The 14,389-nt window shown below is 46.7% G+C and overlaps 1 protein-coding gene across 3 annotated transcripts in view; it reads left to right on the top strand.

Moving 5' to 3' along the window:
* Nucleotides 1-1,998: 1,998 nt before the first annotated feature.
* Nucleotides 1,999-14,389, top strand: part of DPF3 (double PHD fingers 3) — a 283,863-nt gene continuing 271,472 nt past the window's right edge. For all 3 annotated transcript variants that reach the window (XR_003512825.1, XM_027552333.1, XM_027552334.1), the window contains exon 1: nt 1,999-2,079. Coding sequence is in view for 2 of the 3 variants with exons in the window: in XM_027552333.1 (XP_027408134.1) it covers nt 2,048-2,079 (32 nt within the window). In the remaining variant the exon portion in view is untranslated. The remainder of the gene's footprint in view (nt 2,080-14,389) is intronic.

Below are 14,389 nucleotides of genomic sequence, written 5' to 3'. Positions count from 1 at the left end.
CTTCCCATCCCCCACAGCGCACCCCTCTAGATCATCCCAGAGCACTGAACTGAGCTCCCTGTGCTGTGCTTTTGATATCTCAAAGAGGCTTTGGGAGTTCTGACTGATAGTTCAAACTCATACTTCTTGGGCTTTTTAATGTTGTCAAGGCCCATCACAGGCAAAGTATTAGCTTTTGAACCAATCCCTTGACAAATTAATAAAGGACCAGACTTTTCAAATTTTAATTTTAGAAAAGGGGAATAACTTTTCAAATTCTAAGATGCTGGGCAAGAAGTTACACAGGGAGGTTGGGATTAGCAGATGTATGATGCAGATGTAAACTATTATACATAGAATGGATAAACAACAAAGTCCTACTGTATAGCATAGACAACTATATTCAATATCCTATGATAAACCATAATGGAAAAGGATATTTAAAAAAGAATGCATATATATAACTGAACCACTTTTCCGTGCAGCAGCAATGAACACAACATTGTAAATCAACTGTACTTCAAAAAAAAAAGAAAAAAAGTTACACAGCAATCTATAGAACTTGACTCTGCTATTAACTTGGCAGAAAGAAGGGGTTAAAAATGTCAAGTCTTACAAACAGACTGATTCAGTCCTCTTCTGTTTATCTGTAACTCTAATAATGTATGGAGTTGAACTCTGAAAATTCTGGAACATAAAACAATTTTTATTTATTGTATGCATTGCTTTGAGAGCAGCACTGAGAAAGGAAGTGAGAGGGCACAGTTTTGAAAAACTGGCAATTTGGCATCTCCTCGCCCCCTTTTTTGCCCCTCCCCCACTATCTTAGCTATTTGACCCGATTAAACAACTTTGGGACGGGAGCCAGATTTCTGTATGCTAACGAGGCCGCTATTCATGATTTAGTGCGATTTCATCCCCCCAGAGCTTCCAGGCTGCCCAGTGGAAGCTTGGCTTCGCAGAAGTCTTCTGATTCTGTCATGGGTTCATCAGTGAGTAGTTCGCACTGGCTTGAAGCAGACAGAGACTTTCTGAACGCCTCGGGTCACATCGGATTATTCAGTAGCAAAGTCTTTTCACCTTCTATCTAATCAGCTTAAGGTGACTCCAGAATCTTGTGTGCTACTCCCCGAAAGAGACCCTGGCAACATCCAGTCTAGGTTCCACAACTTTTGGCTGGTTACTCGCTTTCTTGGGAGCAGAAAGTTTGCAAAGTTCCTTTAAATCTCCTCTTCCCTAAGCCTAAAGGTCAGGGTGCCAGAGCCCAGTTAGCTCCCAAGTCAGCCGGAATCTGACCATTTCAGAAGTTTCTGGTGTGTGTGAGAAGAGAAGAGGGGGTAGTCGGGAACCGTCAGAGTGACCACCTCGCATTACGTAACGAAAGCCCAGGGAGCGAGCTTGACATCGAGACATTCCATGGGGAGGGGAGCTGCTGTCCTGGAGCCGCCAGGAACGGCGGCGGCAGTTCAAGAAGCCAAGAAGGAAGGTGCCCGAGATAAAGACAACACTTCGGGAAGGAGAATATAAAAAAGCCGCAGGACCCAGAGGATTAGCAAACGACAGGACACGTGTTAGACGAAACGGCAGCCTTTCAACTTTTGCACGGGAACAAGGGGATTTGCCGTTTGGGGGATTTAGGAACGTAACAGCAAAGCCAAAAGCTAATGAATGGAGTTCAGCGGTTTGTTGGCGATACTTAAATATTTCTATCCAGTACTTAAATATTTTTGTCCAGGAGCGCAACTCTCTGCAGTTATTTAGAAAGTAGGGATTCAAACCAAACTAAGATACTCTCTGTGCGTCTCCACTTTCCCCAATCCGATAAGGAGCTGCTCCCGCGGTACTGCCCCTTTAAGACCTGCTTGCTCTCGGGCTCTACAAAAGGGAGTGACCTCTGGGCTTTGACAGCTCCCCTAATAACTACCACCGTGCAGGCTCCGCCCACCTGGCGACCAGCCGCGCCGATTGGCCGGCGGGCCGGTATCCCGTACTCTGATTGGCTCTCTGCTTCCCCTGAGCGAACCTTTAGAACTCTGAGACAGACAATATTCTGTTACATTGTAGCAAAATGGCGACTGTCATTCACAACCCCCTGAAAGCGTAAGTAAGACTAAAAAATGTACATATTCCGCGTGGTTTCAATATGAAAAAAAAGGCGCCTTCTGCGTGCGGAGCGCTGCCAATGCACAGCGCTTACAAGCACCTACAGCTGTGGCGGGGCTTCTCTCTTTTCTTTCAGCTCTTACTTCTTCATCTTTTTTTTTTTTAAACCCCAACGCGCAGAAATGTCAGGAGATGCAATTAACAAGGAGAAAATTGTTACATTTGTGTTCTTTTAAATTGGCGGACCGAGAAGAGAGGGATTGTCGGTAGGGGAGCCAGGCGCTCGAGAGCTCTACAGCTAGAGGATCGTGGGCAGCTCGGGGACAGCACGGTCCCCTGAGTCTCCCCGGCTTCGCGGGGCGGGGAGCGCGGCACGCGGCGCGGGGGTGGCGGGGCCGGCCCTGCTGGGGGCGAGCGCCGGACTCTGGGGCCGCCTTGGGCGCACTTGGCTGAGCCCCGCGCCTCCGGAGCCCGCGGCCCCCCGCCCGGCTTCTAGGTCCTCCGGGGCGACCGGACCGCGGCAGCTCCGGAGTTTGCAGGGCGCTCTCTGCCTTCCGATCGCTTGCGGGGAGTTTGTGCAAACCTTCCGGAGTTGGGAGGACCGCAGGGGGGAGCAGCGGGTCCCGGGAGCCCTGGGGCCCAGGTGGTTGCCCGGGGCTTTCCTGACGGGGCAGCCCCCGGGAAGGTGACGGCGCTTCGGGCGGTCGCCGGTGTGTCTACGGGTGTGTTTGTCCGGGAATGGGCTGTAGTAAATGAACGATTCGGGTTAACTTGGGGTTGATTTGGAGACAGGGAAGAGCTGCAGGTCTCATGAATGGTGTTCTCGGCTCCTGCGGGTGAATAGCCGAGGCGAACGAGAGGCAGCTTATTGGGGAGCTCGCCGCCCGAGCCGGCAGCGTCTGCTCCCGGCTAGAGCCAGGGGCAGGTGCCTCTGGCCGCCGCCGGGAGACTTTGAGCGGACGCCCAGATCCGGGACGGAGGGGGGCGGGCTGGGCGAGGACACGCAGGGGCCAGCCCCGGGTCCCACAGCCAATTCCTGCCCGCCTTCCTCCCCCACTCCTTTTTATCCTGGCTTCCTTCCTTCCTTCCTTCCAGTCGGTGGAACTGTTAAGCCGCCAAGTCCGCTCGCGATCGCGGAGCCGGGGGTGGCTTCGGAAAACTAGCATCGCTCTAAAAGGGGTGCTACTGGCAGTGATGTTGGCAGAGGGGCGCTCCCTCCGGATCGCGGCGCGACGTGGGTGGGTGGCTGGGTGGGGGGTTTGCGCGCCTGGGATTAGGACTTCGCAGCTGGGCTGGAAGCCGCGGGCGAGAGGAGAGAGGGAGGTGCGGGTTTGTGTGTGTGGCGGGGGGGTGGGGGGGGTGGCGTTTCGTGCCGAATTCTCTACGGTGCTTGGCGGATGCCCACTCTGGTTCTTTCAACTCAGCGCCTCCGCGTCCGCACTCGCGGCTCCCCTAGGAGTTGAAAGCCAGGTTCGCACGCGGGGTGGGAGGAGGGCAGCGGGGGGGTGGCGGGGGGGGGTCTTAACGCGAAGGAAAGCGCCGAGAGAATGGGAAGTGTTTGCACCAGCTATCTCCTATCGGTAACAGGGGAAGAGGGTAGGAATGTCCCAGATCTCGGAGTTTTACATGCGTATGTATATATATATACACACACACACACACACACACACGAACGCTGCTAAGAGGACATTGGAAGCTGGGGCTGATTAGAGAGCAGCTCCAGCTTCAGTTCTCGCTCGGAAGCTCCGATGCACTGCACTTGAACGCCACAGTGTTTCACCCAAGGAAACAAATGTTTTATGGCAGAATAAATGGGCGTAACTTCGCGGCATCCCCTCTCCTCGTCGCTCTCGCTAGCCACATCGCTGATGCTGTGAGTTTTTAACCGAGCCCACAGCTGATTTGCAGTTTTCACATTTCCAGGCGAAAAGGCATAGCGGGGCGGATGCCTCCTGGTAAACTCAAGTTCGAGAAATCTATTTCGCCTGTGCGCCTGGTTTGTTTCCTATTGGGAAAGCGGTACCCTCGTTACCGTGGAACCCGCTTACGCGCGGGCGGGCGCAATATCTCTGTACTCATTCCTGCCCGCTCCAGTTTTTTGTTTCTGTTTTTTTTTGGACCGCTGAAGGGTGCGTTTTGGGGGGAGGGTGTATGTTTGGGGTGGGGTTAGAAGTGCGGAAAGGAACAGAGTCGCGGGCTGGTTATTGGAATTAGTTCTGAATTATTACACTTACACTTTGTATAATTAGAAACAGTTGCAATGTGATGTATTTGTAATTCCGTGTCGACACACACACACACACACACACACACACAAACTAGCATACACACGACACTCCAGTCGGCTTTTTCTAGGTGGCAGTTGAATGGTCATTTATAATTAGCCGCTCATTTTTTGCATCCCGATCCCTTTCCCTGGGGGTAAGTGGGTGTAAACAATACCACCAACCAGCCGAGCCTCCTGCGCCCTAGACGGTTTTTAAACTCCTAACACAGGAGGATGCACGACGTTACGGGGAGACCTACATTATCTGCCTTTATTTTGAAAAACAACTTGTTTAATAGAACATCTTATATGTTTCATTTGTTTTTAAAAGTTGCTGATCAGGAAACAATACACACGTGAATAAATTATGCATGGGATAAATTAGAACAAAGCGCAGAGACACATCAAGCGGAAGGGATGGATGGTGGTGCTGGGAGGAGGGGAGCAGGGAGAAAGGTTTGGAGAGCTATGTTTTTATCCTCCTGTGTCCCTCCTGACAATGAAACGGAGCTGAACAGCATTAGCATTTTCTCTGTCTGCGTTCAGAGTCTTTTTCTTCCTTCCCTTAAAAAAAAAAAAAAAAAAAAGCCAACACCAAGGACGCCCCCTATAGAAACTGGTCACACAAAGGTTTGCTCTAGGTCGGGGAATAAAGTGGCAGTAGGTAATGTTCTGGGAAGAAACGACCAACACCTCTTCAGGGCTCTGCCTAAGCTGCATAGGGACCATTTTTCATTATACCAGCTTTTTCCCTGTGGAACATTCAGTAATTCAATAGCGTGAATAACTGGACGGCACAGTTTGAATCTCATTGCTTTGGGGTCTTCTGTTGGGACCCAAGCTCCTGGAGCCACATCTCCACTCTCAGCAGTTCAGCTTTCTTCCTGCCTGTCTTTGATCTCCCTTCAACTCCCTTTCTTATTCCTCCTCCTTGTACCCTTCAGCCCCTTCCTCTCTGAAGTTGACAGCCTGGCTTCTCTGTCTGTTGTCGCCTTTAACATCTTATTACTGCCCAACAGGGTGTTAGAGGCAGAAACAGGAGCCGCTTGGACTGATCAGATCACAAAGGGAACGCAGCAGGTGGGCCCACAACCAAGCAGTCACATCTGGGCAGTAGAATATGAAAGCATCGATGGACATGTATGATGTGTAAATAGGTATTGCACATTATTTAATTTAGCAGCTACATTGTCTGAGCCTAGATGTGTGAGTCACCCTTATTTCTTACATGGACAAGCAAGATAAGGGCCATGTAAGGTAGTAAATACATGTAGGTAACATAAATATGGATTTGATAATCCATTTGTCTATGTGTAAGTCTGCCACATTACCTATCATATTCTGGTTGATTGCTACATACCTAGGGAACATAATGCCTTTTTTTTTTTTGCTCTGCTATATTCTTAAAAAAATTAAAAAAAAATTTATTTTGGGGCATAGTTGATTGACAAACATAATGCTTTTAATATAAATTCTAATCTTATTTGATATTCTACTTCACGTTAAACACCCTCCCTCAAATCTGCTATCAACACTTTAAACAACTTACTCTTTTATTAAGTTATCAAAACCCTGGTTTGTATGCACTTAACTGGGAATGTCTGCCACCTTCTGCCAGACTGGATTATGCACATATATATCTATTATACTAACTGCCTGCTTAGAAAAGAGTAACTGTTATTATTATTTAATTATTCCATATAAACCAACAGGGATTTATCCCAAGTAACTATTTGTTTATAAATAATGAGACCAGTAGAGTGGTCATACCTATAACATGTGAACATCCAGGTATGTAGTTGTATTAAAACTTTTTTTGTAAGGAGTTTCAGAGGGTAAATCGTCTGCCTGCAATACAGGAGACCTGGATTCGATCCCTGGGTCAGGAAGATCCCCTGGAGAAGGAAATGGCAACCTTGGTTGGAGGCTTTTTTTTTTTAATCTCTGTTTTGTAATTAAGGATACAACTCTGGGAGAAGCAAATATACTTACTCAGCCAAGGTCAAACAGCTGGTCATGTGTATAGATGGACCTCAGATCTTCGTCTTTTTATTCATTCTATGACCTGGACACCGTGTATTCTAATCTAAAGTGGTTTTGTGCCTGTGAAAGTTGTGAAATTGTTGCCACTTAGAAGCCAGACCTCACTCTTGCTGTGGCACTCAGCTTAGATTATCAGAGAGGATGGCGCAGAGGGGACACATTCCTGGTTCTAATCTGCTTCTGGCTCTTTCTGTTGGGGTGGGGGATTTGGGTAGGTACTAAATGGGGAACACTGGGGTTGAGATTTGTGAGCTTTCAGCTTTTTACGGACATTATTTTAGCCCCTTAAGAAAAAGGACTCTCAGACATTTTAAGCCAACAGATGCCTAAGAACCAACTTCTGCATCTGCTTCTGGTTGCCACTGGGGTGAGGGCGGAGGGAAGCCTTAAATTCTCCAAACTTCATTAGCACACATTAATTTTCAGTGGGAAGAATGTCTGGTTTTGATGAGATACCCATAAAGGTTATTAATTTCTGCCAGAACCCAAATGAAGGCATCGTCACAGAAAACTGCTGGGCCTGCAGACCACCTGGGAGACATTCAGAGGTCTCCAGGTGAATAGGATTGCTCAGCTCTAGAAAAGTGGCCTGGAATTCAGAGGCAACTTAATTGGAGACTTCTCATCCTCCTTTGTCTTTTTGGAACCATGCAGGTGGCTGAAATTTAGGTACATCTAAGAAACACCATAATATCTAAAGCTGTTCCAGAGCCATCTGCTCAGATCAGTGCAGAAAGTAAAATGCCATGGTCACCAAGCTTTGTTTTGAACTTGCACCAGAAAAAGAAAGGAAACTGAGGCTGATGTTTCAGTTTTGAAAGTGCAGCCATCCTGATTGGAGTGGTGCTGGGTGTGGGTCATGAAAAGCATCAGAATTCAGGCCTGTCTATTATCCCAGCCTCTGCAAAGTAACTTTTGTGGTTTCTGAGTGTTCTGAAAGTCACTAGAAGACAAATGTAACCCAATGTGGGAAGCCCCTGACCAAAGAAATGCCACAACCACTGAAACAGTTTTTTCGCCCAGCCATGGTTTTCCAGCAGGGGCCCATGTAAGCATGACCCTAGCATTAAATAATCTTTAAACATGTAGGTATTTAACAAGAAAAGATAAAAAAGTGGCCTGGGGAGAGGGGATGCGGAGTGGATAGGTAAGTGGATAAAACTACTGTGTGGTCTGGAACTCTAAGAAAATGATTGTTTAACAGCAAGAGAGACTGATGTTATGATCTATTGCAAGTTTCAAAGTTTTCTTTAGTTGTGTGAGCAACTGGGGAGAGATGAAGTGTTGTGGTGTTTTTGTAATCTGTTTTTCTTATTGGTCCAGTTACTAGTGTTTCACAGTCTGTCAACCCAGATGGATGAATGGAGCTAGCATCATAAAACTGTCACTGAAGGAAGGTTTTTGAAGCCTGTGATTTGCATCAGAGTTTTAAAAGCAGTGGTTAGGAGGTGTTTGGGTGGGGGGAGGGGAGAAGAGGAGCAACCTGTGCTGGGAATGTCTAGGTTGGGTGTTTGTGAATAGTAGTAGTGGGTTGGGGGTTACAAGGGAAGAGAGCAGCCTTGAGCAGGCTAAGATTTAGGGGGCTGTGTTTGGAAGCAGGGAGGGGCAGGAGCTCCTAATAATGGGGTTCAAATAGCCCACGTTGAGACCTCCACCGCCAGGCCTTAGTTCTGAGTCCAAGGAACAATGATGGCACGTGTCTAATCCCCCTTTGCACCCTCTCCTCCCTCCCTGAGTCCAGAGCTTGCTGTCATCTCAGGTTGCTATGAAATGAGTGCGTTTTTCTCATTGTTATTCACTTCGAAAATCTGCTGTGGTATTAACTTCAACTGGAACCTCCACCAAAAAAGGTTTTTCAGCCCTCACACTTTCACCGGTCATCCGTGTGGCCTTATCTCAAACTCCGTCCCTCTTACACATTTGTTTCTCACCAGTGGCGATGCTTTTGTAGCTTCAGAAGTAAAAGCTTCAGGGAGAGGATCCAGACATTTGAGCTCGGTTTTTAGCCCTACTGCTTACTAGCTATGAGGCCTTAGACCCAGAACTTCTCTGAGCCGCATATTCCTTGTCTTAAAGATGAGGGTGATGCACCTTGATTGCCAAATTCCTTTCCAGTAAAAAACTGGTGGCTCTTAGACTATGGTTGATTAGGAAGGATGAGGAGGACAGTTAGGGACCAGTGTTGGAATTCTTCCTCATTTTTTAAGTATGGCTCTAAAAGGGAGTTAAGACTGGTAGACTCTCCTGTAGTTTCATCTTCTCTGGTCCAGTCTCGCCACCTTCTGTTACCACTTGGGCTCTGATCTCTCTCTTCTCAGGGCCCAAGGCTGAGGGCCAGGTGGTGGCCCATTGAGAACGTGGTCTTTTCTTCTGATTCTCCCTTTTGAACACTTTTCTCCTCATTAACACTCCAACCAGAGGATGAAGATGGGAAAGAGAAATGAGATTAATTGGCCTATTTTTTCTGTTTACAAGCACTCAGATTAAGTTTTTGGTTGTGCAAAAGACTAGAATTATTGAGAACATCTATCTTTTTCTTCCTGTTTTGTGTAAATGTATGGTGGAAGAAAGGGAACCAAGCAAAAGATTTTCTTCTCTGGATTTCATTTATCTACAGTCTCCTTCAATCTACTCTTCTTCTAACATGGCACCCGTCCCAGTTAACATGGAAATAAATGCTTATTTCATTTCCATTTGGGCACTTGCAAATACCTGACCATTCAGTGAACTGTAGTAGGTGGGCCTGTACTGATGTCTCAATGAACTTCCTCTGTTGTACCCCGTGATGCTGCTGAGGAAATGGAGGTGTTCAGTAGACACACAGTCTGGCCTTATGCAGGTGGCTATTAGCAGTGTCTAAAGTGGAATTCACTGCCTCTCCTTCAGTGACATGCCTCCAGAACATCCCAGATTCCTCTGGAGGCGTTATTATCAGGCTTTCCTTTGGTTGACAGCTCCCTTGGCAATTTTCTACAAGTCTGAAGGAGGAAGAGGGGGTTGTTAAAGCCATGAGAGAATTCACAGAAGCCTGAATTGTGAGAGTTAGGCAAAATGAAAGAAAAAACAAAATGGTCACCCTGACCTCCAGCCTACAGAGGCAGTCCCTTAAATTTTTTTGTACTTGTGGTAAGACGTATCAATATATAACATGTATATTTAGCATGTATGGCATGTAGACATACCATTTTAGCCTTTTTTTTAAGTGTTCAGTTCACTGGCAATAAGTACATTCATAGTGTTGTATAACTATCCATTGTATTCATTTCCAGAATTTAAAAAATCATCCTAAACACACTCTATATCCATTAAACAATAGCATCCTCTGTTTTAATGAGGATGTCCTCCTCCCACCCCATCCCAGTTTCTGGTAACCACCACTGTACTTTCTGTCTGTATAAATTTGCCTATTCTAAGCACCTCATATGAGTGGAATCATACAATATCTGTCCTTTCGTGACTGGCTTATTTCACTTAGTATAGTGTTCTTAATGCTCATCTGTGTTAAGCATGTGTCAGGATTTCCTTCCTTTTTATGGCTAAGTAATATTCCATTGTACATATATGCCTTATTTTGCTTGTCCATGCATCCGGGGATGGGCACTGGGGTTGTTTTCACCGTGTGGCTATTGTGAATAATACTGCTATGAACATGCGTGTGTAAGTATCTGTTTGAATCCCTGCTCTCAGTTCTTTGGGGTATATGCCTAGACCCCCTCTTCATTTTTAGACTTATTTAAATTCATGGAGTACATTTCTAGATAGTACAGGCAACTCCTTTCTTCTGAACTTAAAAAAATACTCATGGCATCATAGAATTCAACCTCTTTACCCCCCTCCCCCTTTAGGACTACCACTATTTTGGGGGTGGGGGATAAATGCCCCGGGAACTCAGAGACTCACTTCTTTTATCCGCAGCCATGAGGATTGCCTTCATCTTCTCAGCACCCCCCACCCCCAACCCATTGAGGGCAGGGACTCCCCTTGGGGTCAGGGTCTGGGTCTGGGGAGGCCCCAGAGGCTGCGGCACTCGTGGTCACCTGGTGGGGCTGGAGCGAAGGTTTCCTAGGCAGAGTGGAGGTCTCATCAGGCAGCAGGTGTTCCTGCTGGGATGCCTGGACACAGGACAGCTTGAAGGTCAGGAGGTAGTAAATCTGACCCATCTTTTCATAAGGCGAGAAGGGCTTGTATCTCCTTTGGCCTCCCTTCCCTGCACTCAGCCCTGCTTACCTCCCCCTGAAGGGCCCCAGTGAAACAATGGATGTGAAAACACTTCAGAAAGTGTAAAGCACAAATGGAAGGTGTTACTAGAGCTGCAAAGTTTCCTGTAGCTAATGGGGGCCTTCTCAGAGAGTCAACAATATCGCATGTATCAAACATCACTTTACTATATTAAAACTAAAATAAATGAAAAGATCCTGGCATTACACATCCTATCTAACCATTGTTTCTTAGGAAATGCAAAGCCTCACTCGTCCAGCTGTGTGTAAATAGCCCTGGAATCTCAGTGGGGTTTTCCCATCTTCCGGGTTTGAAATAGGTGAGAATAGGAGCTGAAGGGAAGACTTCGTTTCATTTTCCATTGTCAACCCCATACTGAGTCCATCTGCAATCAGAGGAAACAGAAGCTGGCGGGCAGAGGGAGCGTTCTCCTGGAACTTGGGCTGTGGTCATCCGTCAGTCTCTGGCTCCTTCTACCAAGAAGACTCCAGGGAGAGAGAAGGGGAGAAGGTGGGGCTGGGGTTTAAATCTGCTAGTAAGCAAGGAGGGTGCGATGTTGGCGTAAGGGGGTCAATGGCAAGAATTAATTCTTTGTATATGAGTAGATGTGGGCAGCATGGTGGTGAGGGTCAGATCTCAGAATAACTGAGTTATTTGCCAGCCTTGGAAATGTTTCAGATTCAAGCTTGCTGCAGAAGCACAGCATTCCTGTACTTTATAAAAGCAAATTAAGTGAGAAATGTCATCCTTGCTCCCATTCTCCTCAACTAAGGACTCTTTACTTGTCTTTGTTTGACTGCTAGTTGAGCTCAGTGAGAACTATCTCACCCTCTTTGGAACTTTCTTCATCCTGTCCTGGCCAGTCCTGCCTGCCAGTCTGCCCGTCAGTCCTAAGCAGCGTAGTAGCCTCCCTCTCGGCATCTAGGACTTTCCATTCCAAGGAAGGCCTCCAGTCTGTCTGTTTCTCCTTCCAGATCCTTGATCTTTGACAGGACAAAGTAAATGCTTGTAAACCAGGAGGCGGACTGTTCCCCTAGGCGTCTAGGGAAGCCACTGTTGTTTGTGGGGGTGGGGGAGGAGGGGAGGCAATGCGGTGCTAGAGGTGGGGGAGGGCAGGGTGGATGGGGTAGTCGAAGTGGAGAGAATATATTCTCTCCTGCTAATTATTTTCCCCGAGGACTTAGCCAATGCAGAACCATCTATTATCGTGGGAGCGCTCTATGGTGGTTCTGCCTGTGATGAATGCTAAGTGGAAACAAGAAAAATTAACAGGCGGCTGCTTCTGTCCACCTAATTAAAATGCATATCCAAATGCATAATTCCTTATGTTTCCCCATGCACACACTCCCCTTCCAATCCCAATTCTATGGAGGAAAAAACCCCTACTTTCTCCCAATCATTTCTCTTGATTATACTTCCATCAAGAGAGAACTGGAGGGTTCCTTTAGAATAGTGAAGGGCCATTTTTGTAACACTCTAAAATTGCTGTTTTTTTTTTTTTTTTTTTTTGCTTAGATTGGCCCCTAAAATTCTGAGCTCTTTTTTGTTTAAAATGAAGAACAAAAACTTTATCTGACTGCAGAGACAAGGGAGAAGGAAGGAAGTAGAGAAAGAAAAGGGTGGGGGTAGAGAGAGAAAGCAAGAAAGAAAAAAGAAAGTTCCCACAGTTTCCACTGACCTTTAGTTTTGTGCTGAAAGTCTGGCTTGGATCAGCAAAGAGAATTTTGAAGGTCTTTTCTATCTCCTCTTCCTCTTCATTCCTTTCTCTGACTTGGCACTATTTCCCTCAGCCCCCCAAAGAAACATAGCCCAGAATTTTTCAGAGAGATTTTAGAAGGTGCATCTACCTGTGCAGATCAGGTAGAGAGAAAAAAGCAAAAGCCTCTGTCCTAGGGGCAAGATCAGAGATGCTGACATCAAGGTCCCAAGTATGCCTTAACAATACCTTTTCATCCCTCTCTTCCTCACTTTTTGTTCATCCAAATGATCAAGGTCTCCCCCTTGGAAGAACAGTTTTATTCAGGGGTCATAAAATATTTAATAAGATATGAAACTTAAGTCACTGTGTTCAATTCCACGTCACTGCCATTTTGGCAGTGGTGCCCCTCCCCCGGGCAGCATCCCCCCAGCCCCCCATTCTTGAAGCCCCTTGACTGCCCTCCACAGCAGCCCCAGCTGTTGATTTATCAGGGCCGGCTGGCTCAGCAGTGCATGGAGATTGCTTTTAATTAACTCTCTTCATTTTTCCCAATCTTCAGGGAGCAGCAGCCCTTTAATGATTTTAATATTTTATCTGGATTTATATCCGCCTTATTTGTTGTTGTTTGACTTCCGCATTTGTTCTTCCTGAATTGCTTCCAGACTGATCTATTTGTGTGCCCCTTTCCCCTGTCCCCCAAGGCCTTCCAGGAGGAAGGGTGCTGAAGAAGACCCACCCTCTCTTCCCAAGCTGTCTACCACAGCACAGGGAGAGGTGCCTAGTGTTGGTCTCTGCCATGGTTTGGATGAGAACTTTTGTCTTAGGAATCCCAGTCTCACCTGACTTAGCTGAAGGAGTTTCTGAGCTTCTCATTAAAGGGAAAAAAAATCTGAATTTTAGAAAATGAAAATTTTCTAATCTCTTTGCCTCTTCCATGTTTGCTGCCTCTATGAGGAAGTGAGCGCCCTGGAGGGTTGGATAAAAACTTCCAGGGCCCGGAGGTCTGTCATCTTGCCCATGCCAACCTGACATAGTTTAATGGAACTCCCTGGAGGATGATGACTTCAGGGCGGAGCTGGAGGTAGGTGCCTTTTCCTACTGTTCATGGGGTTCTCAAGGCAAGAATACTGAAGTGGTTGTAGTCAAGTCTTTATGCCACTTTCCATGTCTTTAGATGTGGCTGGAATTTGCTCTGCAACTGCAAAGACGAGTACTTGTAGGTACGATCTGAAAGAGGGCCTGCAGAGGGACCAGTTACCTTCTCTGTTTGAGAGTGCCTGCTCCCTCAACCCTTGGTTCTCCATTTCTGCGCCCACTTCTTACACACCACCATCTGAACACCTTCCCACCTCCTACTTCCAGCTTCCTTTTGGCTGCAAAATCTGCCCCTTCCCCCAACATTCCCAGAGAGGCCCTGGCAGACAAACTTGCATGGGGGCTAGTTTTCAGAACCAACTTGTCCACAGAATACCCTTTTGACATCTTGGTTTGGTGATGTGTCTTTGGGGTTATTCGTTGCTAGGCAACTGCCAGCTAAAGTTTGAGTCTGATCTGGGGAATTGCAGTGAATTGCCCTGGGTGACTTGTATCCACATTTAGGGACTTGGCTTTACAATCCTTCGAATAGGAAGTTGAGAAGATATTTTTCCGTGTGCCTTTCTGGAAAGAGGTATTGGTTTGTAAAAGCCTAGCCCACTGACTGGCACACAAGTGTCTGTACTCACAGTGTTTGTTCTGGTGATGAAAATGGTGATTTCTTCCCATCTCCTTGTATTTATCCCTTGAGGTATGCTAGCTTTGAAAACCTATGATGTGTCAGATACTAAGCTATCTGCGGGATGCAGAGACAGAAACCATGGCTTCTATATCACAGTTTGGTATTCAGGCTACTCAGTGTCCCATTGAGTGTTTCTTCTTCATTTTTCCTTGGCAATCACAGGCCCTTTTGAGAATCCTGTGAAAGTTCTGAATCGTCTCCCCAGAAAAAATGCATATCTGCATCTGATTTTATGAGTTCACAGATGTTGAGGAGCCCATCAGTGGATGCTAGAGTCCATTGGCTCCAGGTTAAGAACCTTAGA

Source organism: Bos indicus x Bos taurus, chromosome 10 (assembly GCF_003369695.1).
Source record: "Bos indicus x Bos taurus breed Angus x Brahman F1 hybrid chromosome 10, Bos_hybrid_MaternalHap_v2.0, whole genome shotgun sequence".
Taxonomy (NCBI): domain Eukaryota; kingdom Metazoa; phylum Chordata; class Mammalia; order Artiodactyla; family Bovidae; genus Bos; species Bos indicus x Bos taurus.
This window is presented reverse-complemented; position numbering and strand designations above follow the sequence as displayed.